At 49.7% G+C, this 27,402-nt stretch overlaps 1 protein-coding gene across 1 annotated transcript in view; it reads right to left on the bottom strand.

Annotated features, from left to right (window-relative positions):
• The window catches only part of LOC143981501 (uncharacterized), a 32,182-nt gene extending 12,492 nt beyond the window's left edge, over window positions 1-19,690 (bottom strand). The window contains exons 1-2 of the mRNA XM_077479369.1: window positions 19,630-19,690; window positions 18,819-19,157 (exon numbers count right to left, since the gene is read on the bottom strand). Of these exons, the coding sequence (XP_077335495.1) occupies window positions 18,819-19,157; window positions 19,630-19,690 (400 nt within the window). The remainder of the gene's footprint in view (window positions 1-18,818; window positions 19,158-19,629) is intronic.
• Between the last annotated feature and the right edge of the window lie 7,712 nt (window positions 19,691-27,402).

The raw sequence follows: 27,402 nt of genomic DNA, 5'->3' as shown, positions 1-27,402 counted from the left end.
GTAGAAAAATTGGGCCTTTGGTGGTTGTGGTGCTGGTGCCACAACACTATAAATCCTCACAGTCACTCTTGGTGGGCGCAGGAACGGGCCCTGCTGTGAAATATTATATCAAGAATTGTAATTACATGTCCCTGTTAAACAGGGGCTGAAAAATTGGGCCTTAGGCCCGGTGCTGGTGCCATGACACTGCAACCTCTCCCATATACTCTAGTTGGGGTGCAGGAATGAGCCCTGCTGCAAAGCATTGCATCAAAAATTATATTACATACCCCTGTTGAACAGGGGCTGAAAAATTGGGCCTTAGCCACTGGTGGCGGCACCCAGAACCAAAAATGTTCTTCCAAGGTATCAGCAGGATCATTGAGGAGGAAGAGGCTAGTCAGTCAACATAACAGGACAGTCACTCAGCATCAGCATAGGCAGTCTTGAAGGGATGTGACATTTCAAACAAAATGATTTGGTTACATCAGCTTCAGGTGCTTGGTAGCTGGTGTTGATCCAAGACTGATTCATCTTTATGAAGGTCAGTCAATCAACCGAGACGGTGGACAGGCGTACCCTGTGATCTTTTACAAAGCCTCCAGCAGCACTGAATGTGCGTTCTGAAACAACGCTGGATGCAGGACAGGCCAGTAGCTCAATTGCACACTGTGCAAGCTCTGAGGATTTTCGGTGGGAAAGGCGTCCAAGTCTGACCTTGCCCCTAGTTATTCCTGCACCATCTAAATCAGACGCTGGCGATGATTGCTGGAACCAATCATACCTTGGGGCTGCGGACTAAAAAATTGTCTGAACGCATCGGTCAGTCGGCCACCTTCTCCACCGCTCCTTCTGTGACTGAGCCTCAGCAACACGTTGTCCAGGACCAGGAGTTTGTAACTAGAGATGGACGAACTTCCGACAGACGCGAACTGTGAACGCGACCAAAAGTTTGCGAACCGCAAAGTTTGCGGCGGGCCCCATTGACTTTAATGGCAGGCGTCATATTTTCAGCCACAAGTGAATCTGGGATCGACAACAACAAGCATTCTTTTTTTACCTGTGAAATTTTGACAATTCAGGAGCGCATGAAGGAGGAGAGGCAAGGTCAGGCCAGGCTATGAAGAGGGTGCAGGAGATGATCACCAGCACCATGATAGAGAGCACTGACACCAGCACCGTGATAGAGAGCACTGACACCAGCAATGAGATAGAGAGCACTGACACCAGCACCGAGATAGAGAGCACTTACACCAGCACCGAGATAGAGAGCACTTACACCAGCACCCTGATAGAGAGCACTGACACCAGCACCGAGATAGAGAGCACTGACACCAGCACCGAGATAGAGAGCACTGACACCAGCACCGAGATAGAGAGCACTATGCTTTCTATATGTGCAAGTATTTTATACGTGTATTACACCCCCATACACTGCACACCAAATAGTACACCTATACCAGTCCTTAAAAGGACCTTTGTGGACCTAGTAGCAATTTTCAGACTGTCCCTCAGTCCTTACACTGATAAAAGACAGCTGCCGAATCAGGCAGCAGTCAAGTATAATATTCTTTCTATATTTGGAAGAAAGTATATTATATGTGTACAACCCTATATACTGTACACCTATACCAGTCCTTAAAAGGACCTTTGTGGACCTAGTAGCTAGTGATTTGCAGACTGTCCCTCAGTCCCTACACTGATAAAAGACAGCTGCAGAATCGGGAAGCAATCAGCAGCACAGCAGTCAGCAGTGCACCAGAACCCTATATATTTTACACCTATACCAGTCCTTAAAAGGACCTTTGTGGACCTAGTAGCTAGTGATTTGCAGACTGTCCCTCAGTCCCTACACTGATAAAAGACAGCTGCAGAATCGGGCAGCAGTTAAGTATAATATTCTTTCTATATTTGGAAGAAAGTATATTATACGTGTGCAACCCTATATACTGTACACCTATACCAGTCCTTAAAAGGATCTTTGTGGACCTAATAGTAATAGCTAGTGATTAAACTGACTGTCCCTGCTCCACACAGCGTCCTGTCCCTACACTGACAAAAGACAGCTGCAGAATCAGTCAGCAGTGCACTCAGCAATCACCAGCACAGCAGTGCACCGAAACCCTATATACTGTACTACACCTATACCAGTCCTTAAAAGGACTTTTGTGGACCTAATAGCTAGTGATTTGTGTCACTACAGACTCTCCCTACTCCACACAGCATCCTGTCCCTACACTGACATAAGACAGAATGTAAAATGGCCGCTAGATCAGGTCTATTTATAAGGTAGGGGGAATGTCCAATTGTCCATGTGCTGAAATGTCTCAATTGGCTGTCCTGTACCCCATGATGGATGTGTCATCATGGGTCAAAGTTCTTTCACAATGTAAATGCATATGTCCTCCGGGCGAACAGCGCCAGTTTGGCGAATCGTGAACATGCAACATTCGCCGCTAACCGACTGCCGGGCGAACCGCAAGGCCATCTCTATTTGTAACCTCCCAGTCTCTGGGAACAAGTTGTACAGACCTTTCTGCAATGCCTCCCAGAGATGTCTAATCCTCTGCTTCCTCTGTGATGGCAAGATAAGGTCCACAACCTTACCCTTGTACCTTGGATCAAGGAGAGTGGGCAGCCAGTAATGGTCCCCCTCCTTAATCTGAAGAATACGAGGATCCTTCCGCAGGCTTTGGAGGATCAGGGAGGCCATGCTGCGTAGGTTAGCTGAGGCATTCGGTCCGGAGTCCTCTGGGTCACAAAGGACGACATGATCCGCAGCCAACTCCTCCCAGCCACGTACAAGTCCACGGGTTTCTTGGGACTGTAAATCATCCCTAAAAGATTGTTGCTGCTGATGCAGAATGCCAGGCTCCACCTTCATGCTGACACAATCCTCCTCCTCGCCCTCTTCCTGTGTGATGGGTGGGACAGCAGGAACACTGTCTGGATAAAGGGGGCCTTGAGAGGCAAGGAAGTCCTCCTCTTCCTGCCTCTGTTCTGCCTCAAGTGCCCTGTCCATTCTTCCACGGAGCGTATGCTCCAACAGGTGGACAAGAGGTACAGTGTCACTGATGCATGCACTGTCACTGCTCACCATCCTTGTGGCCTTCTCAAACGGTGACAGGACAGTGCATTCATCCCTGATCATGCCCCACTGGCGTGGTGAGAAAAAAACGAGATCCCCTGACCCTGTCCTGGTGCCGTAGTCACACAGGTACTCATTGATAGCCCTCTGCTGCATGTGCAGCCGCTGCAGCATGGCCAACGTTGAGTTCCACTTGGTGGGCATGTCACATATAAGGTGGTTCTTGGGCAGGTTCCACTCCTTTTGGAGATCAGGCAGCCAAGCATTGGCATTATATGATCGTCGAAAATGCACACAGACTTTCCTGGCCTGCCTCAGGACATCCTGTAAGCCCGGGTACCTGCCCAAGAACCGTTGCACCACCAGGTTAAAAACTTGAGCCACACAGGGCACATGGGTCAGCTGTCCCTGTTGGAAGGCGGAGAGGAGGTTGATGCCATTGTTACAAACCACCATTCCTGGCTTAAGCTGTCGTGGCATCAACCACCTCTCGGCCTGCCCCTGCAGAGCTGAGAAAAATATCTGCCCCAGTGTGGCTCCTGTCCCCCAAATACACCAGTGCAAGCACGGCATGGCATCTTTTTGCCTGCGTACTTGTGTAGCCCCTTGAATGCCTACGGAGCACCGCTGGTTCCGAAGACAAAGCACTGGAAGAGGCCATGGAGGAAGAAGAAGAGGAGGGGGTGGAGGAGAGAGGTGTGTCACAACCAATAGTAGTATTTTGGAGGCATGATGTTGGAACAACCTCCAACATTACTGCACCTTGTCCTGCAGCCTTCCCAGCTGCCAGAAGAGTGACCCAATGGGCTGTGAAAGATAGGAAACGTCCCTGTTCATGCCTGCTGGACCATGAGTCAGCAGTAATATGCACCTTACCGCTGACCGTCCTGTCCAGCGAGGCATGGACATTGCCTTCCACATGCCGGTAGAGAGCCGGAATTACCTTCCGTGAGAAAAAGTGGCGTTTGGGAACCTGCCACTGAGGAACCGCACCGCTGCTATTTGCAACATATGTCTCAAGCATATCTCGCGTGGCCAAAACATCAGCCGCTTGGGCACCACATGCTTGACCAAACATATGTTGACCTGTCATGCAGCTCATTGGAAAGCGTACCTCAAAGACCCACACCAAAGAACAAAGCGGACCTCTCCTTGCTCCTCATCAGCTGGGATCAGCTGGGATCTCCAACCCCACTAGACCTTCAGTCCTCTCTGAAACCTGCTCTGAGAGGAATGAAGGTGTAGAATTAGGTGTGCCACAGCCAAGTACTTGCGGGCACTCTACTAGCAATACACCCACGTCCGATTATAGCAGGCCAGTGTCCCTGCCCCAGCTGCTGGACCAGGAAAAGAAGTTCACTTCCAGCCATCCACATGCCCAGCGGTTGAATGCTAGCTTGGCTAAATTGCCCCTTTAGGGTGAAACCCCGCTTTAAGGTACGCTTTCCAATGAGCTGCATGACAGGTCAACATATGTTTGGTCAAGCATGTGGTGCCCAAGCGGCTGATGTTTTGGCCACGCGAGATACGCTTGAGACATATGTTGCAAATAGCAGCGGTGCGATCTGATGCACTCGTCTCAAAAAAGGCCCACACCAAAGAGCTTTTGGAATAACGCGCAGAGGCAGCACCCTGCACAGGCGGAGCTCTTGTCAGAAACCATGAAACAGACAGAGACAGAAGTACAATCAAATCACACTTGTTTATTAATAAAAATAAAAGGTAAATAGAAAAAAGCGTAGTCAAGCATAGCCACAGTCCAGTAGCCAGATCAGGTAGTCAGCCAGTCCAAAGTTCATTAACCAGATTGGGTAATCAGCCAGGCCAGAAGTCATAGATGCAAGGAGAGCAACTGCAAGCAGGATAAGAAGCCAGGAGGGATGTCAGCAAGCCAGTCTTGAAACAAACAGCAGGAGATTGTTCCTTGTGATTTGACCAACGCGAAGGCAAAGGAAAAAGTGAGCTGGAAGGCTTTAAATAGGCAGGTCAGACGAGCATCATCAGGAAAAGCTGGTAACTGTGGAAAGAGAAGAGAGCTGGCAATTAGCCGCCAGCTGAGTGGCCAGCCCAGAGGAGGAAGGGCTAAGCCAGCCCTGACAGCTCTGCGGTGTGATTCAGTCAGTTTGCTGCCCTTAAGCTGGCCCCCGGAGGGCATTCTGCTTCGTTGGAGATGTGCCTCCTCCTCCTCCTCTCAGGCACCCACGTGGAGTTGGTGACCTCATCATCACCTCCCTCTTCATCACTGGAGCAAACCTGGCAGTATGCTGCAGCTGGTGGAACATGACTGCCAGATTGCTGTGCTTCTTGAGCATCCCCTCTCTCTGCGCTCACGCTACTGCCTTCCTCTAGCCGAGTATCATCATCAGAGCCTACAAAATGCTGGGCATCCTCCTGGAGCATGTACCCAACACTGTGCTCAAACAGTTCAGGGGACTCCTCAGGAGGACGTGGTGGGTCTAGGGAAGTAGTGACTGATGACATTGAGACGAGGGAAGAGGACACGTTGGCAGCTGCTTTGCTAGTACCCGGAGCCTGGGTGAGAGAGGATGAGGAGGATTTAGAGGGCTTGGTCATCCACTCCAGCAAGTTTTTGGCATGATGTGGCTCAACACGTCCAGCTGCTCGAAAATAAGGACAAGCGTGTCCCATGGCTACGTGCTGATGACAATGCACCGCGTCCACGACCAGCACTCTTTGTCCGTAGACGTAGATGTTTAATCAAAAATTTGTAAAAGTTACAAGATATTCGTAGTATGTAGGTAACAGTTTGGGGCTAATGTAATAACGCCCTTCTTCAAACCAAAATACATCCGTAATGTGAAAATACAAAGACTGGTATATATGTATATTGCATCATCTGGAACCAATTAATCAATAAGTATTATCAAATAAGAAAAAAAGAAAAACAAATTAGCAACATAGTGAAATGATAGACCACCAGGTGTAGCCAGTTTCCCACACATCAGGAGCATAACCATCGGAAAGGACACCTGTTATCCAGAGAAAGAAAAAAAGGAAAAACTTCTATATATACATGTAGCGCCAGCTCCTGAAGAGTACCTGCTATTTTTTTCAAATCTAAGGTTACACCTGAACTGCAGTTTGGTTTGGGTAAAATTGTTCAAATTTGGACCTCAACATCAGTCTGACTGGACCATGAGATGTTCAGCCTTGCCACAGGAGGGCACTGTCTCTTCTGGCAGGCATGGAACTACAGTCTGGTTGGATGCTTTAAGATTATTCTCTTTCAGAGCCCGCCCAGTGGGAGTGGCGCTCTTGCTGTGGTTTCCGGGAGAGGGTACTTAAAATGCAGACGTCACGTGGTTCGGGGTTTCCGGTCCAGAAGGATGTACTGACTTCATGGTCCTGGTCCTCCTGACCAGCCCCCAGGAAGGCTATGGCCTGGGGTGTGGATCCACCCGAATTAATGTCTCAGGGCTGACTAGCCCAAGGCAAGGAAACGAAAGGAGGATTCTGAGGTGTTTGGGTGCCGTCTCCAGTTTGGGAGAGACCCAGTAGCTTCAAGCTATCCAGGGGAGCACTCTTCAGAAGAAGGCCACGTATGGGTTGGTTTCTTAGCAAGAGCCTGGAGGAGCTGAAGAGAATCCGGTCTCGTGGATATCGCCAAGCTGGCTGAAAGATCCAGGTATTACACAAGTGTTCTACAAATTTAGTTTTCCTACGTGTTCTACAACAACGTCTGTGGCAGAGACTTGACACAGAAGTCAGCGACTGTGACACAGGAGCCAGCGATGTCGCTGCTGTCCCCTGTAGCTCGGAGCGTCCATCTTCTTCCAGGTATCGTTGCTCCGGTGCTGTGAGTGGGCACACGGGAGCCTCCACTAACGGCATATCGCCTGTCTTTTTGTAAATATCTCCTAAACCTACATGGTTTAGGAGATATTTCTTGGACCTACCTTAATCTAGGCTTACCTGTAGGTCAAAGTGGTTTGTAAGGGTTTACAACCACTTTAAGCACCTTGTTGGCTGCTAGACCTTGTGAGAGGGGGACTATCCAACTTGAGTGGACATCCATCTGTGAATGGCTATTCTCTGGATGCAGTCAAAGTAAGCAAGTTCTTCAATATTGACTTGGACACTAAGAGTACCTGAACTTCCTTTCCAACCCTCTGATCCCATTTTAAGAGACTAAAATCCCTTTATGCAGATCTGTCGTCAGTCTCTCAAGTTACTGGGCCATCTACCACAGGACACCCCTACACATGAATTGAGGAAAAGAAGGTAACGGTAAGCCCAATCAAAATCAGCAGCTCCTTCGGGGGTTAGTGCTACATGTGGGGGCTCGCAGTCCGGGATTTACCGTTACCCCTCGAAAGAACTGTACACGTGGGAAAGCACAGGACAGAGGGTTGTGTTTTTGAACTGCGCCATCAGCGCCATCTTTACTCAGGCAGAGACTTTCAGTGAGGTGCGTAAGCGTGGGAGGAGCCCTTGCCAAAAAGCCCGCAAAGTTACACAACCCAAGCAACCAGTGGGAGGAGTCTGCGCTGTTCTTTTCCTGCACGAGGCACTGCGCGAGAGTGTGTTGCAGAAAGAGGAGAAGCTGTTTCAATTTTTCTTACAGTGTTGGAGGAAAAGACTTTCAACGCAAAAATGTTTCAAGCTCCGGGAATGCCACCCACCATGGGACCCCGTATGCCATTGAGAGGAGGTCTGATGGGTGTGAGACTACCGGGAGCTACTTTGACCGATACAGAGATTCGCCTGGCCCCTCAAGGGCAGTTGTTCCTGTACACATCGGGAGATGTTGAGGCCCTGGGGGTGTGGAAAGTGTGAAGGACTGTTCATGAACCCTCGGCCATTTGTCCTCTGTCCTGCCTGTGGGGAGTATTTCTTCAAAGTGGAGCAGTCAATCACACTACCAAAGGCCTACCGCGTGGACTGGGGCACGGGCATGACAACCAAGGAGTCGGCCATCTTTGCCCCTTTGGTGAGGCCTTCCACAGTGGTGATGCCTGTTGTTGCCGACACCTCTGAGAGAGATGCCATTTCTCCCACCACTGCGACTGCCGGAGAAACCACTTTAGAACAGATGGACACTGCTTCTACTACTGTTACTGAAGTCACCATGCCTCTGTTAGAAAAAGTTGGGCATACAAAGGCTTCCCAGAACGGCCATGGAAAACCGTTACAGAGTCCAGCTGGACCCAATCAGCGGAAGAAGGTTGCTTCGGGAAAGGCTCAGACTAAGTAAATCTTTAGTGAATTATTTACCGGCAGAGGAGTATCGAGACTCAGAGTTGGAGTCTTTGTCAGACACTGGGGACAATGATATTTTTGGGACATTGACTCAGGAGCTGTTGTGGGCTGGAGGGGATGATGTAGCCACCACTTGTATAGATGTTTCGGGCTGGTTATGCCTAACTTCAAGGGGCAGAATGCTGAATGTGGAAATCCCCATCTCGGTGAATGTGACTCTCCCTAAACTCGTGAATCTGCCCACACTCCAAAGGGACTGTGCCGCTCTAGTGCAAAGGTCTCCAAACTCTTGCATACCTCCTGGGGAGGGAAGTGCCCGCAAGCTGCCACGGATTTCAAGGTCCCAGCGACTCCTTAATAAGAGAATAGCAAATGAATACGGGTTGGAATTTCCTTATGTCCCGAGGGACATTATGAATATCATTGAGGAGATGCCGATCACCAGCGGCTGTCAGAGGGACATCGGTCACGATTAAGGAGAGCAACCACCAGCTCATCTATGCCCACCTGTACCACCTGCCAGTGCCACCTACCAGTGCACAACAGTCCTGCCTACCAGTGCCCACCAGCACCACCTACCAGTGCCACCTATCAGGGCCCACAGTGCCACCTATCAATGTCACCAATCAGTGCCTCATCAACAGTTCTGGCCATCAGTGTCACCTACCAGTGCCACCCATCAGTGCCATCTTATCAGTGGCCATCAGTGTCGCCTTAACTGTGCCTATCAGTACTGCCTTATCTGTCCCCATCAGTGCCTATTAGTGCTGCCTTATCTGTCTCCATCAGTGCCCACCAGTGCAGCCCATCAGTGCCCAACACTGCAGCTTCATCAGCGCATATCAATGAAGGAGAAAATGTTACCCGTTTGCAAAATTTTATAACAATCTATGAAACTTCATTATTTTTTTTAATTTTCCATATTATTTTGTTTGTTAAGCAAAAAAACAAAACAAAAAAAAAACGCAGACGTGATTAAATACCACCAAAAGAAAGCTCTATTTGTGTGGAAAAAAATGATAAAAATCTCATTTGGGTACGGCGTTGTAATGCCACGTACACACGGTCGGAGAATCCGTCAGAATGCGTCTCATCGGACCGTGTCATCAGATAATCCGACTGTGTGTGGTCTGCATCGGATTGATTCCGTCCGAATCTCCGTCGGACCCAATTTTCCAACATGTTGGAAATATTTCCCGACCAACTGGGCCGGACGGACCTAATCTGATCATGTGTAGAGAATTTTGATCGGACCAAGTTCCACGCATGCTCAGATCAAATTCCTACATCAAAGCTATTGGCTACTAGCCTGAATGTAGTCCCATCGTAACGAAATTATGTCATCACGTTCTGAAAGATCGGATTTTTCGCCAACTTAGTCCGACCGTGTGTATGCAACAGTTTCGGATAAAATCCGACAGGCAAAATCCGACGGATTTGGTTGCAGAAATCTCCGACCGTGTGTACAGGGGCTAAGACTGCACCATTGCCATTCAAAGTGCGACAGCGCTGAACGCTGAAAATTGGTCTGGGCAGGAAGAGGGTTTAGGGTTAGAGTGATATTTATTATTGAATGGGGAAAAGGAACAAACAGGTGGACTGGGTTTTCGGACTGTAAATGAAGCAGGCAGGTGTAAAACGTTTACATTTATTGGAAATTAGTGATAAGTTACATGAGGGTAATCATGAGTACACCAAGGAACCAATATATTTAATTTAGTGAATAAACATACAGCAATGACAATTAGCCCCTAATAATACAAATCACATATTACAGGTGATCATTAAATAGGTAAAATATATAGTTGGGATAAAAAAATGGCATATAATAGCTCTATGCATTTTGTGGATTCATCCACTCTTCAGGAGCATGCACGTGGAAAACTGACTGCTGTAGTATATAGTATGTAGCGCCGGCTCCTGACGAGCACGCACTATTTATTTTTGAAAATTAATATTTCTGAAACCACAGTTGGGTTTTGGGGCTAATTTTGCTAAATTATGGTTTCAGTACCAGTCTAGCTGGATTGCACTGAGTTCTCCTTGGCCCGCAGGTGTCGCTATCACCACCGGCAGGTATGAGAATGCAGTTTAGCTGGGTGTATTGAATGCCATTCTTTCTCTCTGAACCAGTCCAGTTGGAGTGTTCTCCTGCTGTGCATTCTGGGAGGTGGTATTTAAGGTACTGACATCACGTGTTTCGGGGTTCAGAAGATATTTTCTGTCTGTTTGGTCCTGGTCCTCCTGACCAGCCCTCATGGCCCTCCTAGCCTGGGGTGCAGATCCATGCAATTCCATGTCTCTGGGCTGGATAGCCCAAGGCGAAGTAACTGCAGGGACAGGCCTGAATGGATATCGGTGCCTAACGATTCAAGGGTCGTCCGGTGCCGTCTCATCTAAGGAGAGGCCCAGCAACTGGAGAAGCATCCAGGGAAGGACTCTTCAGGAGAAGGCCATGCACAAGGCTAGTTTCTCTGAAGGGCCCTGGAGGCACACTTCATAGATCTACACTCATACAGTATCGCCGGACCGGCTGAGAGATACTGGTACCGTATGATAGTTCTTTAAATTTGTCTACGTCCCTCAGTTACGCTCAAGTCTGTGGCAGAGACTTTTCTCAAGCATTCTACATCCATGTCTGTGGCAGAGACTTTGCTTTACTAAACACCCTACCGACTGCTAGGCCTAGTTAGAGGCAGGGCTGGACTGGGACAGAAATTTGGCCCTGGACTTCATCCAGACAGGCCCACTTACATTTTGAGTGTCCCATCACCAGCCCCCTTACATCAGAGTGTACCATCACCAGCCCCCTTACATCAGAGTGTCCCATCACCAGCCCCTTACATCAGAGTGTCCCATCAGCACCCCCTTACATCAGAGTGTCCCATCACCAGCCCCCTTACATCAGAGTGTCCCATCACCAGCCCCCTTACATCAGAGTGCCCCATCACCAGCCCCCTTACATCAGAGTGTCCCATCAGCACCCCCTTACATCAGAGTGTCCCATCACCAGCCCTCTTACATCAGAGTGTCCCATCACCAGCCCCCTTACATCAGAGTGTCCCATCACCAGCCCCCTTACATCAGAGTGCCCCATCACTAGCCCCCTTACATCAGAGTGCCCCATCACCAGCCCCCTTACATCAGAGTGTCCCATTACCAGCCCCCTTACATCAGAGTGTCCCACCACCAGCCCCCTTACATCAGAGTGCCCCATCACCAGCCCCCTTACATCAGAGTGTCCCATGAGCGGCCCCCTTATATCAGTGTCCCATCAGCAGACTCCTTATCAGAGTGTCCCATGAGCAGCCCCCTTACATCAGAGCGTCCCATCAGCACTCCCTTACATCAGAGTGTCCCATCACCAGCCCCCTTACATCAAAGTGCCCCATCACCAGCCCCCTTACATCAGAGTGCCCCATCACCAGCCCCCTTACATCAGAGTGCCCCATCACCAGCCCCCTTACATCAGAGTGTCCCATCACCAGCCCCCTTACATCAGAGTGTCCCATCACCAGCCCCCTTACATCAGAGTGTCCCATGAGCAGCCCCCTTATATCAGTGTCCCATCAGCAGACCCCTTATCAGAGTGTCCCATGAGCAGCCCCCTTACATCAGAGTGTCCCATCAGCACCCCCTTACATCAGAGTGTCCCATCACCAGCCCCCTTACGTCAGAGTGGCCCACTGAGCCATCGGCCCACCGGGAAACTCCCAGTAGTCCCGATGGCCAGTACATGCCTGGTTAGAGGAGGTCTATCCGGGGGTTGTGAAATCCAGCTGTGAAACAGCTTTTCTCTGGATTTCTGTTATAAGAGACTTTATACTCTTTCACAATCCGTCTGATTTTTTCCGGTGGATTTTGTCCGAAACTGGTGTTGCATACACACGGTCGGACAAAGTTTTCGGAAAATCCGATCGTTCCGAACGTGGTGACGTTCGTTCGCTCTGACGGGACTACGTTCAGGCTAGTAGCCAATAGCTTTGCTCTCGTACTTTGATCTGAGCATGCGTGGCACTTTGTCCGATCAGAATTCTCTACAAACGATCGGACAAAGTCTGATCGGATCATGTTGTCTGAAAATTTTATAACCAGCTCTCAAACTTTGTTTGTCAGACATTCCGACGGAAAAAGTCAGATGGAGCCCACACACGGTCGGATTATCCGACAACGCGGTCCGATTGGACATTGTGTACAAGGGCTAACAGTCCAAAAGTACCTGAACTTTCCCCTAACCCTCTACCCTAAATTGAGAGACTCTGTTTCTATTTTCAAATAAATAACCCAAAAGAAGATTCAGTGTGTCAGTTTCTTTGGGCCACCTACCACGGGAAACCCTAGACAGAGACGAGGTCAAGAAGGTAACGGTAAGCCCAATAAAACCAGCAGCTCCTTCGGGGGTCAGTGCTATATATAATAGTAACAAGAATATCTGTAAGGTCTGACCCTGTCATGGAAGGAGATTAAAGTAAGGTAATAAGAGGTAATCTTGCCTAAGATAAACCCCCCAAAACCACTCTCAAAAGTACTTACATTGTCTGTATCTATGCAGAAGCAATGTGCCGACATGAGTCAGAAAACCCCTAGGGGTATCACTGGTGGGAGCTGAGGTGGTTAGTGAACACACACCAATAAACATACACAGCAACCAGTGAAAACATAAACCACTCTAGCAAACAAAAAATAATGAATAAACCTAACTATATACAATATCAGGGACAAAGGGTAACAGGGATACAAAGAAGGGAACCACGACTGGGTACAAGAGCAGGAGCAAGGCAGAGGGGTGCAGGAAACACAAGGATCTGCTCGCAAGGGGGCAATCAACAGGATAGTGACACGCTGGGGGAAGGGAGGAGCAGCCTTAAATATCTACCATGGCAGCTGAACCCTGGTGTCACTGATCTTTCCAGCCTGCTGTCTCTTGGGAGACACCTGCTGGTGGACACTGGAGCTGCAGCAAAGAGCCACCATAGTGCCACCAGCAGGTGAACTCAATCCTAAAAGACTCCCCCCCCCCCTCCTTAGGGAGCGGCCTCTGGATGCTCCAAACAGCCATAGCTGAACCAGTCCATAAAAGACAGTCATCAATTACATGAGCCCAGAGCAAAAGTTCTTCATAGGCTGAAATGCCGAGTTCAAAGCGAAATGCCATTCTGACAAGATCCAGCGATAGGCAAAGTGTCCCACTGCCCGGGTCAGGTGACTGAATGAGTACCCCACTGCTGGGGTCAAACCACTGGCTGGGTCTCCTGCTGGCCAGATTCTCTGAGAAGTACAGCATTCTGTACTTCAAGTCCCTCAAAACAGCAGGTGCCCCCATGCTGGGGTTCCATGGGTTATTTGCAGACTTAGTGCTGGGGTCAGTGCCGGGACAAGGTCATCCAGCGCCTAGGGCAAAGATGCCAAACTGCGCCCCCCTTTCCCTTAGGGTTAGGGTCAGGGTGCCACCTACCCCTGCAATAGACCATTGCGCCAGGGGCAGCCGTCCCTCCTGCCTAACCCTTGTCCTGGCCCTGGCTGGGGTCATGTGTCAATACTGGAACCCAGACACCAAAGTGTCTCGTCATAATCAAGTAGCTTTCCAGGGCTTGCTCTGCACATTAAAAGCCACCTAGGTCTCTCTGAGGCACTGGTTACCCGACCCGGGTCCCCTAGCACACCCAGAGCCGTGGCAATCACATTTGGATCATGGCAAGGCATAGATTGTAGTCTGTCATTCCCCGGGAGCTTACCACAACCATGAAGGCAGATGCAGCTACCAGTTGCCAAGGGTACGTCCGGACCACCAGGGTTTGGTGCCATAGGAGTAGCACACTTCCAGAGGGACTCAACCAAGGCAACCATCAAACGAATCTCAGTCCAAGCTGGTGACCCATATAAAAGGTATGTGAGGACTTGGAGCTTTCAGACCCAATAGTAGGTGGACACTCAGCCTTTGCATGAGTGTCCACCTCCTCCTGTCATACTGCCCCCCCTCCTGTCTCACGAGGGGGGCCAGTGTGACAGGAGAGTGGGCAAATTGACAGAGGAGAGCAGTATGACAGGAGGGGGCAGTATGACAGGAGGAGGGGCAGTATGAAAGGAAGGAGAGGCAGTGTACCGGGGGCAGTGTGACAGGAGGGGGAGCAGGAAACAGGAAGAGGCAGTAAGAAGAAAGAGGAGGAGGAGGAGGCAGTGTAGCAGAAGCAGGGGGCAGTGTGACAAGAGGGGGAGCTGTATGTAGCACTGACCCCCGAAGGAGTGGCTGATTTTATTGGGCTTACCGTTACCTTCTTAACCTCATGTATGTCTAGGGGTTTCCCGTAGTGTATGGTCCAAAAGATTGTAGGAACTGACACTGGATCCAATTTAAGGATTTTTATTCGCAAAAAAGTAGACAAAACACAGTGTCTCAATGAGGGTTAGAGGGTTTAAGGTAGAAAGTTGAGGTACTCTTGGGACTTATTCAAAATAGGTAGTTTCTCATGATAGAAATCCAGAGAATAGCCATTCACAACTGGATCCTCACTGCTACTGGATAGACCTCCTCTCACTAGGCCTAGAAACCGATAGAGCCTCTGCCAGAGACTTGCATATGGAACATTTGAATAAACTCTCTGCCACAGACTTGTTGTAGAACACTTGTAGTAAACTGAAGGCTGTAGACAAATTTAGAGAGCCCTCATAGGGTACCAGTATCTTGCGGCTGGTCTGGCGATACCGTACGAGTGTAGATTTACTTGGGGTCTTTCAACTAAGCCCCCAGGGCTCTTTCTGAGAAGCCAGCCTTCAGCGTGACCTTCTCCCGAAGAGTCCTCCCCTGGTTGCGTCCTCAGTTGCTGGGCCTTTCCACCGATGAAATGGCACCGGACCACCTGCAAATCCTCCCTCCAGTTACTTTGCCTCGGGCTAGCTAGCCCCGAGACTCGGAATTGGATGGATCCACACCCAGGCCATGAAAGCCACAGGGGCTGGTCAGGAGGACCAGGACCAAACAGACAGAAAGATCTTCTGGACTCAGTACCTTAAGTACCCTCTCCCAGAATGCACAGCAAGATGACACTCCCACTGGGCTGGTACCGAGAAAAAATGTCACTCAATGCGCCCAGCTGAACTGCGTTCTCGCACCTGCCAGTGATGACAGGGCCACCTATGGCCAAGCAGAACACAGTGCAATCCAGCTAGACTGGTACTGAAACCATAATTTGGTATAATTAAACCCAAAACCAAACTGCGGTTCTAGGAATAGCACATGCTCTTCAGGAGACGGCGCTACATGTATGACAGAAGGGGGCAATGAAACAGGAAGGGCCAGTATGAAAAGAGGAGGAGGAGGCAGTGCAGCAGAAGCAGGGGGCAGTGTGACAGGAGGGGAGGCAGTGCGACAGGATGGGGGGCAGTGCGACAAAAGGGAGAGACAGTGTAACATGAGGGGGGTCAGTGGGACATGAGGGGGAGGCAACGTAACAGGAGCTGGGAGCAGGATCGACAGTGAAACAGGAGGGGGCAGTATGAGAGAAGGAGGAGACAGCGTAACAGAAGCCGGGGGCAGTGTGACAGGATGGGGGGCAGTATAACTAAAGGAAGATGCAGTGCAACAAGAGGGGGAGGCTGTGTAACAGGAGGGTAGTGTGACACGAGGGGGGGGGGCAGTATGACAGGAGGGAGAGGCAGTGTAACAGAAAGGGGCAGTATGAAAAGAGGAGGAGGAGGCAGTGTAGCAGAAGCAGGGGGCAGTGTGACAGGAGGGGGACAGTGTGACAGGAGGGTGAGGCAGAATAACAGGAGGCAGAGGCAGTATGACAAGAGAGGGGTCAGTATGACAGGAGTGGGACAATGGGGCAGTAGAGGGAGGCAACATAACAGGAGCTGGAAGCAGGAGGGACAGTGAACCAAGAGGGTGCAGTATAAGAGAAGGAGAAGGCAGTGTTACAGAATCTAGGTGCAGTGATGAGAAGGGGCGGTGTGACAAGATGGGGGCAACATGACCAAAGGAAGATGCTATCTACCAACATATACCCACTAATTTTATTATTTTTTGTCTTAGATATAATGCCTCTGCCCCTGAAGAGCGAGCAGAGAGACTCGCGAAACGCGTAGGAAAACATTGATGCTTCTTGTACAATTATACTACTGGGCATTTTTATTGTTATGTGTATTATTATTGTTCACACATTGCTTTATCATGTATGTACAACTATCTACCTCGTACTATCCATGTGTATCAACTGTTTCAGCTACTCATTATGAATTACTATTTACGGATGTATATCAAATGATATTTGTTCTTACCCTTGCTGATAACTCGGCCACTATGCCGGCAACACACAATTATTGTTGTTCCCATTTAGTTATACAGCATTATGTAATCAATAAATTGATTTTATTGCATTTTTTTGTGAACATGTGCCTAATCTCTCCCACCTCACTCAAAGTCCCAGGGCGATTTCACCTTTTTTTTGTTGCATTTCAGGGATGGAGGTGGTAGAGTGGTCATTCCAGACCTTATTCCCCTTTTCTCTATGTAACAGGAGGGGGACAGTGTGGCAGGAAGGGGAGGCAGTGTACCTGGGGGGCAGTGTGCAGGAGGGTACAGTTTGACAGGAGGGGGGTGTGTCAGGAGTGGGAGGCAGTGTAACCTCTTCCTCCTGTCATACTGCCCCCTCCTGTCATTCTGACCACCTTCCTCACAATGCCGCCATCCTTTTACACTGACTCTCCCTCCTGTCACACTGCCCCAGGAGGGGGAAGCAGTGTGACATGAGGGGGAGCAGTGTGACATGATGGGGGGGCAGTGTGACATATGGGAGGGCAGTGTGACATGAGGGGGAGGCAGTGTGACATGAGGGAGAGGCAGTGTGACATGAGGGGGGCTGCTGTTGGAAGAAGCCCCACCCTCCAATTTTGATGAATCAGCTCCATCCCAGTAAACTGAACTCCAACCTACATCGGAGAGGCGGCTCCGTCCAGGTCAGAAGTCAGCCTGAGGGTCACTGACCTCCCCTCCGAGGTCTCTAGATTGTTGCATTGTCAGTGTGTGTATTGGGTATCTGTCACCCCCCCATCAACGGTCACATCTACCACATGGGGACCCCGAGCAGAAGGCACAGCACAGTTCAGATCACAGCAACTTCAGGAGGGCCGAGCACTGCAGATGTGACTCCACAGGGAATGGTGAGGATGGGGCAGTAATCAGAGGACATTGTACATACGTCTCTCCCAGATCTTCTACTATATAATGTATGGAGATAAAGACACAGAGCGGGGAGGACACTGCTAGGACTGGGGGTGGGGGTTGGATATAAAGACACGGAGCGGGGAGGACACTGCTAGGACTGGGGGTGGGGGTTGGATATAAAGACACGGAGCGGGGAGGACACTGCTAGGACTGGGGGTGGGGGTTGGATGGACTTACCTTCTACATGGACGGTGTATATAAAGACACGGAGCGGGGAGGACACGGCTAGGACTGGGGGTGGGGGTTGGATGGACTTACCTTCTACATGGACGGTGTATATAAAGACACGGAGCGGGGAGGACATTGCTAGGACTGGGGGTGGGGGTTGGACGGACTTACCTTCTACATGGACGGTGTATATAAAGACACGGAGTGGGGAGGACACTGCTAGGACTGGGGGTGGGGGTTGGGTGAACTTACCTTCTACATGGACGGTGTATATAAAGACACGGAGCGGGGAGGACACTGCTAGGACTGGGGGTGGGGGTTGGATGGACTTCCCTTCTACATGGACGGTGTATATAAAGACACGGAGTGGGGAGGACACTGCTAGGACTGGGGGTGGGGGTTGGATGGACTTACCTTCTACATGGACGGTGTATATAAAGACACGGAGCGGGGAGGACACTGCTAGGACTGGAGGTGGGGGTTGGGTGGACTTACCTTCTACATGGACGGTGTATATAAAGACATGGAGCGGGGAGGACACTGCTAGGACTGGGGGTGGGGGTTGGATGGACTTACCTTCTACATGGACGGTGTATATAAAGACACGGAGCGGGGAGGACACTGCTAGGACTGGGGGTGGGGGGTGGATGGACTTACCTTCTACATGGACGGTGTATATAAAGACACGGAGCGGGGAGGACACTGCTAGGACTGGGGGTGGGGGTTGGATGGACTTACCTTCTACATGGACGGTGTATATAAAGACACGGAGCGGGGAGGACACTGCTAGGACTGGGGGTGGGGGTTGGATGGACTTACCTTCTACATGGACGGTGTATATAAAGACACGGAGTGGGGAGGACACTGCTAGGACTGGGGGTGGGGGTTGGGTGGACTTACCTTCTACATGGACGGTGTATATAAAGACACGGAGTGGGGAGGACACTGCTAGGACTGGGGGTGGGGGTTGGATGGACTTACCTTCTACATGGACGGTGTATATAAAGACACGGAACGGGGAGGACACTGCTAGGACTGGGGGTGGGGGTTGGGTGAACTTACCTTCTACATGGACGGTGTATATAAAGACACGGAGCGGGGAGGACACTGCTAGGACTGGGGGTGGGGGTAGGATGGACTTACCTTCTACATGGATGATGTATTTATCTGTCTGTATAAGACTGAATGCAGAGTTGTATATATACACACGGTATTTCCCGTCATTCTCCGGAGTCACATTGGATATGATGAGACTTCCATTCTCCGATATCCTTGTATTGGGGAAATATCCGGACTCAGACAGCTCACAATACGAGTGTTTAGCTAGTTCTTTCCAGTCTCCAGGAGATCTCTTATAGAACCAGAAAATCAGGTCACATTCCCATCTATCTGGACGGTTGAGGATGAGATTGCTTCTGATGGGGATGAGAAGGTCAGATCCCGGCCGGGTGAATATTTCCTCCTGAACATGCGGGAATTTCCCTGTACAGACAGAATACAGATCCCAGTCAGGTCACAGTGTACTCCCCTCCCCCCTCATATAACACACATTGATGTAGAACCATCTAGAATCCCATGAGACTAATGAATAAAAAATCCAACACGATCCATGACCTCCATGTGACAAACGTGGGTCAGACCACTGTCACCTTCACCAACTTGTGACAAATAACAGGTCCTCCTCACCCCGCGCTGTCACCGATACACAACAACGTCACTCCCAGCCTCACCCGGCACAAGGATTTTCCAGCTTGTGGGACACAATCTAAGTGGCAGCAGACTGAGAGAGATTGTCGCTGGGTTTGGATAACTAAGCAATGAACTCTTTGAACTTCCACCAACTACTTTTATTGAGGAGTAGTAATCATTCACCAGATTAGTAATAGGAACTCAGATTGTAGAACAAACGTCTAACACTCGCTGCCACCCCAGACAGGAATATTCAGAGATTTACACCACAGGAGCTCTTCAAGAGACAGCGACTCTGCGCTCTGCGTTGGAGCATTAGAGATCATTTATAAGGAAAGTATGGAGGGTTCCCCTTTTATACTTAGGTGAATGCTGCATCTGTCCCCCGACACCTCCACACTGAGAACTGAGCGATCGAACATCCCCGATGGCCCGGTTCTCTCGACTCCCTGAGCAGAGAGCTGCTGCCTGTCAATCAGCAGCTCTCCTCTGTTCCTCCACACTCACTGGAGCGCTGAACTGTGGAGGGGCGGGGAGCGGCTCGCTGGGAGGCTGAGACGGGCATCAGTCCAGGCACCTGGTGGATCCCGACTTTATTGTCAGGATGATGGCAGTGATGTCAGCAGAGAGCCAACTTCAGACCGCTCTATGCTGAGAACGGGTCACAGGAGGGCAAAAGGAGTTGCACTCCTGTGACCCATTAGAACCCCAACCAAACAATCTCAGGCTGGACTTCTCCTTTAAATGCTTTTCTTAACCCCTTCAGCTCCAGAAAGTTTTACCCCCCCTTCATGACCAGGCCATTTTCTGCGTTACTTTACCTGACAATTGCGCGGCCATGCAACTCTGTACACAAATAAAATGGATGTCCCACAAATAGAGATTTCTTTTGGTGGTGTTTGATCACCTCTGCAGCTTTTATTTTTTGTGCTATGAACAAAAAGCAATCATTTTGACTTTGAATATTTTTAACTTTCTGCTAATATACATAACCAAAAAAAATATCTAAAATGTCTTTATCAATTTAGGCCAATGTGTAGTCTGCTATATGTTTTTGGTAAAAAAAAAAAAAATCCCAATAAGCGTATATCGATTAGTTTGCACAAAAGTTATCACATCTACAAAACTATGGGATAGATTTAGGGACTTTTTATTTATTTTTTACTAGTAATGGTGGCGATCTGTGATCTTTAGCGGGACTGTGACATTGCAGCGGACAAATCTGACACCAAGTAACACTTTTTGGGGACCAGTGATACCAATACAGTTATCACTGCTAAAAAAAAAAAAATGCACTGTCACTGTATAAATGACACTAGCTAAGAAGGAGTTAATGATTAAAAGGTTAAGTATGACCCTAACGGGTGCTTGCTCACTGCTATTTTTTCTGTAGAAATTTCATTTTTGCTGTAGAATGTTTTATACATGCTACAGATGCTCCACTTTGCAGGCACATTAAGGGACCCCCCCCCCCCCCCGGCACTATATTTAAAGGAATTTTTGATTTTTATTGTTGCACTTTAATCATAATTAAAATCACTGCTCCTGAAAAAATGATAATTTAAAATAATAGTAATTATTGATACATGTCCTCCAGGGCAGTACCCAGATCCCCATACCCCTTTTTTGGCCAATTGCATATAGGCCTTCAAAATGGCGACTTTTGATTTTTCATGTTCGGCTCCCATAGACTTCAATTTGGGTTTGCAGTTTGGGTTAGAACATTTCCCCTGTTTGGGAGTTCTGCTGTGAACTGAACAGGGGGGGTATTCGGCCCATCGCTAGTTTGTGGTGCAATTTTTAAAAAAGGGTCAGGGACTCCTTTCCCTGTATTTCTGTGGGTGGAGCAGCCTATTGCAATGAATGGGCTACCCTACACGCAGTCTCACAGATGTGAACTAGGGATGAGCTTCGTGTTCGAGTCGAACGTACGTTCGACTCGAACATTGGCTGTTCGTCCGTTCGGCGAAATCCGAACACTTGGTCCGTTTGCGTCAAAATTCGCATGGCGCTCACGGCCCACAATGCACTGCGATGGCACAGTGCATTGCTGGCTCATGATTGGCCAAGCATGCACTGTGACCCCGCATGCTTGGCCAATCGCAGCGCCACCAGCGAGGAGAGCCATGATTGGCCACAGGCAGGATGCCTGTGGCCAATCATAGCTGAGGCTGTGTAGTGCACACCCCACACTATATAAGGCCACCATTGAGGCGGCCTCCTGTAGTGTGTTACTTTGCATCTGAAGCAGTGGGTGTTCTGTGTACCTTCAACACAGTTACACACCGATCGTTTTTGGCTGATTTCCTATCTTGCTGTTGTGTAGTGGTTGTTGTCTGTGCCCTGACCGCAGTATACACCACTATATTCACTATTCACTTCACTATATTTATATATCTTTAATAATAGAGCTTGCAGTCAGTAGTGTTAGGAGATAGTGCGTGCTGTCTGCGTGCTCTGTACCCAGTACATACCGCTATATCCACCTACATAGCTCTTCTCTATTTGGGCCCAATTGCCATTTGCAGGAGTTATTGGAAGTTGTGTGTGCTTCCAGCACAGCACAGTATACATCTGTATATACCCCTTTATCTCTGCTGTTTTCTGGTTATTGTCTGCGTGCCCTGACCGCAGTATACACCGCTATATTCACCTCACCTATATAGCTAGTGATCTATCGTTAATAATAGAGCTTGCAGTCAGTAGTGTTAGGAGATAGTGCGTGCTGTCTGCGTGCTCTGTACCCAGTACATACCGCTATAATCCACCTACATAGCTGTTCTCTATTTGAGCCCAATTGCCATCTGCAGGAGTTAGTGGGTGTTGTGTGCCTCCAGAACAATATAAACTACCCAACTGCTGTTTTACCCAACTCCCTTCAGGCCATTACCATGTCTGGAAGGCCAGCAAGGAGAGGCAGACAGGCGCGAGCCGATAAAAGAGGGCAAGCAGGCTCTGTGTCTAGAGACAACAGTGCTGGTCGTGGACGCGGTGCATTGTCATCAGCACGTGGCCATGGGACATGCTTGTCCTTCTTTTCGGCAGCTGGACATGTTGAACCGCAACATGCCAATGACTTGGTAGAGTGGATGACCAAGCCCTCTTCATCCTCCTCATCCTCTCTCACCCAGTCTCAGGGTAGTCGCAAAGCAGCTGCCAACGCATCGTCTTCCCTCCTCTCAATGTCATCATCAGTGACTCCTTCCCTAGACCCTCCACGTCCTCCTGAGGAGTCTCCTGAACTCTTTGAGCACAGTGTTGGGTACATGCTCCAGGAGGATGCCCAGTGTTTGGTGGGCTCTGATGATGACACTCAGCTAGAGGAAGGCAGTAGCGTGAGCGCAGAGAGAGGGGATGCTCAAGAAGGACAGCAATCTGGCAGTCATGTTCCACAAGCTGCAGCATACTGCCAGGTTTGCTACAGCGATGAAGTGGGAGGGGATGATGAGGGCACTGACTCCACGTGGGTGCCTGGTAGGAGAGAGGAGGAGGAGGAGGAGGCACATGTCCAACGAGGCAGGATGCCCTCCGGGGGCCAGCTTAGGGGCAGCACACCGACTGAATCACACCGCAGAGCTCCGCCTGTGCAGAGCGCTGCCTCTGCGCGTTATTCTAAAAGTTCTTTGGTGTGGGCCTTTTTTGAGACGAGTGCATCAGATCGCACCGCTGCTATTTGCAACATATGTCTCAAGCGTATCTCACGTGGCCAAAACATCAGCCGCTTGGGCACCACATGCTTGACCAGACATATGTTGACCTGCCATGCAGCTCGTTGGCAAGCGTACCTCAAAGACCCACACCAAAGAACAAAGCGGACCTCTCCTTGCTCCTCATCAGCTGGCATCTCCAACCCCACTAGACCTTCAGTCCTCTCTGAAACCTGCTCTGAGAGGAATGAAGGTGTAGAATTAGGTGTGTCACAGCCAAGTGCTTCCGGGAACTCTGCTAGCGGTACACCCAGGCAAATGTCCCTGCCCCAGCTGCTGGACCGGTGGAAGAAGTTCACTCCCAGCCATCCACATGCCCAGCGGTTGAATGCTAGCTTGGCTAAATTGCTAGCACTTCAACTGCTGCCTTTTCAGTTGGTAGACTCGGCCCCCTTCCGTGAGTTTGTACAATGTGCGGTTCCTCAGTGGCAGGTCCCCAAACGCCACTTTTTCTCACGGAAGGCGATTCCGGCTCTCTACCGGCATGTGGAAGGCAATGTCCTTGCCTCGCTGGACAGGGCGGCCAGCGGTAAGGTGCATATTACCGCTGACTCATGGTCCAGCAGGCATGGACAGGGACGTTACCTGTCTTTCACGGCCCATTGGGTCACTCTTCTGGCTGCTGGGAAGGATGCAGGACAAGGTGCAGTAGTGTTGGAGGTTGTTCCGCCACCACGCCTCCAAAATGCTACTATTGGTTGTGACAAACCTCTCTCCTCCACCCCCTCCTCTTCTTCTTCCTCCATGGCCTCTTCCAGTGCTCTGTCCTCAGAACCAGCGGTGCTCCGTAGGCGTTGCAGGGGCTACGCAAGTACGCAGGCAAAACGATTCCATGCCGTGCTTGCGCTGGTTTGTTTGGGGGACAGGAGCCACACTGGGGCGGATGTTTTGTCAGCTCTGCAGGGGCAGGCCGAGAGGTGGTTAACGCCATGCCAGCTTAAGCCAGGAATGGTGGTTTGCGACAATGGCACCAACCTCCTCTCCGCCCTCCGACAGGGACAACTGACCCATGTGCCCTGTGTAGCTCACGTCCTTAACCTGGTGGTGCAGCGGTTCTTGGGCAGGTACCCCGGCTTACAGGATGTCCTGAAGCAGGCCAGGAAAGTCTGTGTGCATTTCCGCCGATCATTTAATGCCTGTGCTCGGCTGGCTGAGCTCCAAAAGGAGTTGAACCTGCCCAAGAACCGCCTTATATGTGACATGCCCACCAGATGGAACTCAACATTGGCCATGCTGCAGCGGCTGCACACGCAGCAGAGGGCCATCAATGAGTACCTGTACTACGGCACCAGGACAGGGTCAGGGGAGCTTGGTTTTTTCTCACCACGCCAGTGGGGCATGATCAGGGATGCATGCACTGTCCTGTCACCATTTGAGGAGGCCACAAGGATGGTGAGCAGTGACAGTGCATGCATCAGTGACACTGTACCTCTTGTCCACCTCTTGGAGCATACGCTGCGTGGAATAATGGACAGGGCACTTAAGGCAGAACAGAGGCAGGAAGAGGAGGACTTCCTTGCCTCTCAAGGCCCGCTTTATCCAGACAGTGTTCCTGCTGTGCCACCCATCACACAGGAAGAGGATGAGGAGGAGGAAGAGGAGGAGGAGGATGATTGTGTCAGCATGGAGGTGGAGGCTGGCACTCAGCATCAGCAGCAGCAGTCTTATAGCGATGATTTACAGTCCCAAGAAACCCGTGGACTTGTACGTGGCTGGGAGGAGGTAGCTGCGGATCATGTTGTCCTTAGTGACCCAGAGGACTCCGGACCGAATGCCTCAGCTAACCTACGCTGCATGGCCTCCCTGATCCTGCAAAGCCTGCGGAAGGAACCTCGTATTCTTCGAATCAAGGAGAGGAACCATTACTGGCTGGCCACTCTCCTTGATCCACGGTACAAGGGTAAGGTTGCCGACCTTATCTTGCCATCGCAGAGGGAGCAGAGGATGAGACATCTCCGGGAGGTCTTGCAGAAAGCTCTGTGCAACGCGTTCCCAGAGACTGGGAGGTTACAAACTCCTGGTCCTGGACAACGTGTTGCTGAGGCATCGGTCAGAAGGAGCGGTGGAGAAGGTGGCCGTCTGACTGATGCTTTCAGACAATTTTTTAGTCCGCAGCCCCAAGGTATGATTGGTTCCAGCACCCATCGCCAGCGTCTGATTTACATGGTGCAGGAATACCTAGGGGCAAGGTCAGACTTGGACACCTTTCCCACCGAAAATCCTCTGGCTTACTGGGTCTTGAGGATGGATCACTGGCCAGAGCTTGCACAGTATGCAATTGAGCTACTGGCCTGTCCTGCATCCAGCGTTCTTTCGGAACGCACCTTCAGTGCTGCTGTTGGCTTTGTTACCGATCACAGGGTGCGCCTGTCCACCGAATCAGTTGATCGACTGACCTTCATCAAGATGAATCAGTCTTGGATCACCCGCAGCTACCAAGCACCTGAAGCTGATGTAACCAAATAATTTTTTTTGAAATACCACATCCCTTCAAGACTGCCTATGCTGATGCTGAGTGACTGTCCTGTTATGTTGATTGTCTATCCTCTTCCTCCTCCGCTGATATGTTGGAAGAACATTTTTGGTTCTGGGTGATGCCAGCAGCCCAATTTTTCTGCCCCTGTTTAACAGGGGCGTTTAATTACAATTTTTGATGCAATGCTTTGCAGCAGGGCTAATTCCTGCAATAAAACTAGAGTATATGGCAGAGGTTGCAGTGTGGTGGCACCAGCACCAGTGCCTAAGGCCCAATTTTTCTGCCCCTGTTTAACAGGGGCGTTTAATTACAATTTTTGATTCAATGCTTTGCAGCAGGGCTAATTCCTGCAATAAAACTAGAGTATATGGCAGAGGTTGCAGTGTGGTGGCACCAGCACCAGTGCCTAAGGCCCAATTTTTCAGCCCCTGTTTAACAGGGACGTTTAATTACAATTTTTGATGCAATGCTTTGCAGCAGGGCTAATTCCTGCAATAAAACTAGAGTATATGGCAGAGGTTGCAGTGTGGTGGCACCAGCACCAGTGCCTAAGGCCCAATTTTTCTGCCCCTGTTTAACAGGGGCGTTTAAGTACAATTTTTGATGCAATGCTTTGCAGCAGGGCTAATTCCTGCAATAAAACTAGAGTATATGGGAGAGGTTGCAGTGTCGTGGCACCAGCAGCAGTGCCTAAGGCCAAATTTTTCTGCCCCTGTTTAACAGGGACATGTAATTACAATTCTTGATATAATATTTCACAGGAGGGCCCCTTCCTGTGCCCACCCAGAGTAACGGTGAGGACTTATAGTGTTGTGGCACCAGCACCACAACCACCAAAGGTCAATTTTTCTACCACTGTTCAACAATGGCATGTAATTACAATTCTTGATATAATCGTTCACAGCAGGGCGCTCCAGCGCCCACCAAGAGTCACTTTGAGGGCTTACAATGTTGTGGCAAAACCAACACCTTGTTCCGCCATTTCTGCAGAGCATATAGGGCAGGCCCCTACTTTCAAACATCCAACTTACAAACATCAGACAGCAGCAAGTGAGATGAAAAAAGATGGACGCCAAAACAAATTATACAGGGGTGATAACCCTTCCCTATGTTTTCCAAAAAGCTTAAAAATAGTTTTTTTGACTGGAGCTACACTTTAAAAATGTACCAGTTGAAAATTACAAACAGATTCAACTTAACACAACAAATCTACACAGTCCCTGTCTTGTTTGCACCGCCTGTATACTGCTGTTCTGAGTATATAGGGCCTGGGGGCCACACGCATTTCCTTTTTTTAATATGGGTACGGGGTTCCCCTTAATATGCGTACAAGACCCAAATAGGCTGGTAATGGGCAGGGAGGGCTACCCATGCCATTTTTCTGAATGATTTTCATCCATATTGCAGGAACCAGATATAACATTAAAACCGCAAGCAGTTTTAAATGGTGTTATTTCCGTTAAATGTCATTTTGTGGAGGGACTGTTCTAAACACGGGAAACACGTGGCACTTCACAGGCATACTACAGACACCCCCCAGGCACCATATTTAAAGGAATATTTCATATTTTTTTTTTCACTGTAATCGTCATTAAAATCAGTGCTCCCGCAAAAACGGCAGTTTTTAAAACTTTTTTTTGCATTGACCCATGTCCCCTGGGGCAGGAGGCAGGTCCCCAAACCCTTTTTAGGACAGTATCTTGCATATTAGCCGTTAAATTTAGCACTTTCCATTTCGAACGTTCGAGTCCCATAGACTTCAATGGGGTTCTAACGTTCGTAACGAACGTGGGGTCCGTTCGAAAGTTCTGGTGCGAACCGAACCGGGGGGTGTTCGGCTCATCCCAAATGTGAA

The sequence above is a fragment of the Lithobates pipiens genome, unplaced genomic scaffold (genome assembly GCF_037356315.1).
Source record: "Lithobates pipiens isolate NorthernLeopardFrog02 unplaced genomic scaffold, aLitPip1_a1.2 Scaffold_16, whole genome shotgun sequence".
Taxonomy (NCBI): domain Eukaryota; kingdom Metazoa; phylum Chordata; class Amphibia; order Anura; family Ranidae; genus Lithobates; species Lithobates pipiens.
Note: the sequence above shows the minus strand (reverse complement) of the source record. Positions and strands in the feature narration are given on the sequence as shown.